The sequence below is a fragment of the Bubalus kerabau genome, chromosome X (genome assembly GCF_029407905.1).
Source record: "Bubalus kerabau isolate K-KA32 ecotype Philippines breed swamp buffalo chromosome X, PCC_UOA_SB_1v2, whole genome shotgun sequence".
Lineage (NCBI taxonomy): Eukaryota > Metazoa > Chordata > Mammalia > Artiodactyla > Bovidae > Bubalus > Bubalus kerabau.
In genome coordinates this window covers 116,892,325-116,896,282 of record NC_073647.1, presented here as the reverse complement: position 1 = coordinate 116,896,282, position 3,958 = coordinate 116,892,325, and the positions used below count along the sequence as shown (strand labels likewise).

General features: G+C 37.2%; 1 protein-coding gene across 1 annotated transcript; it reads right to left on the bottom strand.

Annotated features, from left to right (window-relative positions):
- Positions 1 to 1,437: 1,437 nt before the first annotated feature.
- On the bottom strand, positions 1,438 to 1,966 carry LOC129639851 (NADH dehydrogenase [ubiquinone] 1 alpha subcomplex assembly factor 4-like). The gene is given in 2 exon segments (XM_055565125.1): positions 1,438 to 1,482; positions 1,484 to 1,966. Coding segments are annotated over 2 exon segments (528 nt in total).
- Between the last annotated feature and the right edge of the window lie 1,992 nt (positions 1,967 to 3,958).

Genomic DNA, 3,958 nt, shown 5'->3' with positions numbered 1-3,958 from the left:
ACTAGTATAAGTGAGATTACCTAAGTGGCAGGATACAAGTTTATATAAGTCAGCTTGGGCTGTCATAACAAAATACATAGACTGGTATGTGTGTGGGGAGGCAGGAAGTGATGCTTAAAAACAAAAATGTATCTTCTCCCAGTTCTGGAGTCTGGATGTTCAAGTTCAGGGTGCCAGCAGGGTGGGGTTCTCCTGAGAGTTCTCTTCCTGACTTGTAGATAGCTACATTCTTGCTGTGCAATCTCTCTCTCTTCCACTTCTTATAAGGCCACTAATCCCATCATGATGGCTGCACTATCATTAACTAATCTAACCCTAAATCCCTCCCCAAAGCCCTATCTCCAAGTATGATCAAATTGGAGGTTATAGGTGAAGCATAAGAACTTGAGAGGTGGTAGATAATATCAACATACAAAAATCAGTTATGTGTATATGTTTGTATAATACACACAAATATACAATTGGGAAATGAAATTAAAGAAATAAAACTATTTACAATAGCATAACTATATGAAATTCTTGGGGATAAATTGGAAAACAAATATGTGCAAGACCTGAAAACTATAAAATATTGCTGAGGGAAATTGAAAAAGATCTCAGTAAATGGAGAGATATATCATATTCATTGATTGGAAGAATCAATATTCTTAAGATATCAATTCTCCACAAGCTGACCTATACATTTAACACAATCTCAATTCACTCAGTTAATCTGTGTGTGTGTGTGTGTGCACGTGTGTGCAAGAGCACTGGTGTGTTTGAAAAATAACAAGCTGATTCTAAAACAGATTCAGAACAGCCGTAACAACTTTAGAAAATGAAAACAGATTGGAGAGAGCATGCCCTACCTGATTTTAAGATTTAGTCTAAAAAAAAAAAAAAAGATTTAGTCTAAAACTACAGTTAAGAGAGCATGGTATTGATATAAATATAGACAAATAGATAAATGAAACAGAACAAAAATAGGCCCACACAAATATGATGCAATGATTTTTGACAAAGGTACAAAGTCAAATCAAGGGGAAAGGATGGCCTTTTTAACAGATGATGCTGAAATAATTAAATAGCCATATAGGAAACAAATTTCCTTGACCTAAACTGTATCAGTTTTCTATGGCTGCATAAAAAAATTACCTCAAACTTTTTCTTTTTTTTTGCTTAAAATACAGTAACTTTTATTTACAGTAAATTTATACATGTGCTGATTAGTCATGCTGATATTGCATAAGAACACAAACTAAACCATACTAAAGTTTAAAAGAAAGAAAAATCAATCCTATCAGCCATCCTGAAAATTCAGAAGAGTTCATAAAAAGCAAGCTCTCACAAGGAGGGAGCTCAACACTATTGGTAACTTGTATAATTTAACATGCTACAAATGAAGAAAATAAACAGGGCATGGGGATGAGGACAGGAAGAGTCCTGTCAAGAGTCTCTTCATTTTGCTTGTATTGCTTTCTTGCCTTAGGAGGGGAAGATTTTTTACTTCAAAAGTAACAAAATATTTGAGAAGGGAATTTACATCTTGCTGTTCTAGATGGCACTTGTCAGCTATTTTCTTAGCAGTCCATGTGTCTGGATAAAGTTTATGACTATTGAGAAGCGTCAATGCCACTACAATGGAAATTTTACCTTTGGGAATGTTCTTAACGTTCATCATGTCAAACTGATGGTCTTTCGGCAACCTGAACTCCTTAGGCTTCTGACGTGTTCCAGCATCCTTAACCTGCAAAGAAGACATGGGATCTTGGGAATCAACATACACATCTTTTAGTAATGACAGCAGTTTGTCATCTTTTCTATCAGTTTCTCCCTTAATTTCTGGATGGCTGCTCATCTGCTCTCGCAGGAGGTTCTTGGTGGAGGGGTGCCTGGGAGTGGGGGAGGGCTTCATTCTGCTGATTTCCCATTCAGCCTGGCTCTCTAGGTTGAAATTCCTGATGGTGCGAGCCACTGCAGCCCCCATTTCTTCACAACATGATGCCCTAAGTTACACCACACGTAGTTAAACACCCGCGCAAGCGACCTCCAGGACACACCAGAGCATGCGCAAGTATGGGGGCGACCCCTACCTCAAACTTTTGTTGTTGTTCAGTCACTCAGTCATGTCCGACTCTTTGCAATCCCATGAACTGCAGCACTCTAGGCTTCCCTGTCCTTTATTATCTCTCCGAGCTTGCTCAAACTCATGTCCATTGAGTCAATGATGCCATACAACCGTCTCATCCTCTGTTGGTCCCTCTCCTCCTGCCTTCAACCTTTCCCAGCATCAGGGTCTTTTCCAGTGAGTTGACTCTTCACATCAGATGACCAAAGTTTTGGAGCTTTAGCTTCAACATCAGTCCTTCCAATGAGTATTCAGGGTTGATTTCCTTAGGATTGACTGATTTGATCTCCTTGCAGTCCAAGAGACTCTCAAAAGTCTTCTCCAACACCGCAGTTCAAAAGCATCAATTCTTTGGCGCTCAGCCTTCTTCATAGTCCAATTCTCACATCCATACAAAACCACCTCAAACTTTGTGGCTTAAAAGAACAACCATTTATTAACTCAGTTTTTTAGGTTCTTACCTACTTCTGGATTCTCTGCCTTATGTCTCAGAAGGCTAATATCCACTTATATGTGGAATCTAAAATATGACACAAATGAACCTATCTACAAAACAGAAACAGACACATGGACATAGAGAACAGACTGGTGGTTGCGGGGGGGCAGGGAATGCAGTGGGAGGTTGGAGTTGGGATGTGTAAGCTATTATATATGGAAGTGATAAACAACAAAGTCCTACTGTATAACACAGAGAACTATATTCCATATCCTATGATAAACCATAATGGAAAAGAATAGTTTTTTAAAAAAAGCTTTTAAAATATATGTGTGTATGTAACTTAATCACTTTGCTATACAGCAGAAATTAATACAACATTGTAAATCAACTATACTTCAATTTAAAAAAAGGAAAAGAAGGCTAATATCAATGTGTTAGCCAAGATGTGTCATCATCTGGAGCCCAGAGTTCTCCTCTAAGCTCATGTGGTTGTGGTAGAATTCAATTTCATGAGGTTGTAGAACTAAGGTCCCTGTTTCCTTACTGACTGTCAGCCAGGAAGCACGTTCAGCAACTGGGTATCAGCTTTCTTTGGCACATGGCCTCTTCCATCTTCAAAGTTAGCAATGGATAATCTCTCTTAAATTCAACTTCTCTAGCTCTTTCAATCTTCTACTTCAGATAAAGCCCAGGCATTTTTAAGGTCTCACTTGACTAGGTCAGACTCACCCAGGATGATCTCCCTATTTTAAATTCAAATTATTGTGATGTTAATTGCATCTTCAAAATCTCATCACAGTAGCAGTTAGATTAATGTTTGAATAACTATGAAAAGATGTGTACACCAGAGCTCTTGGGAGTCAACTTAGAATTCTGCCCACTATTCACAACTTGTATCATTATAATAATTGAATTGTAATGTGACATAGCCTAAATGTACAAAAACGAAAACTATAAAACTTCTAGAAGAAAATATCAGAGAAAAACTGTGAGTTGGGTTAGGCAAATATTTCTTAAGTATGACACCAAAGCACAGTTTATAAAAGAAAAACTGGATAAACAAGGATTCACAAATCCTTTTGAGAACTTGTCCTCAAAAGACACTATTCAAAGAGTGAAAAGGCAAGTCACAGTAAATATTTACCAGTTACATATTGGATAAAAGACTTGTGCTCAGAATATATAAAGAGCTTTCAAGCCACAAGAATAAGAAAATAAGCCAATTAAAAAATGAGAGAAAATGTGAACAGATACTTCACGAAAGAACAATTATGTATAGCAAATAAGCACACAAAAAAGATGTTCACTGTCATTGATCATTAGAGAAATTCAAATTAAAGCCACAATCAGATACATCATGTACCGACTAGAATGGCTAAAATTGGAAATACTGATAATACTACTGATATCAA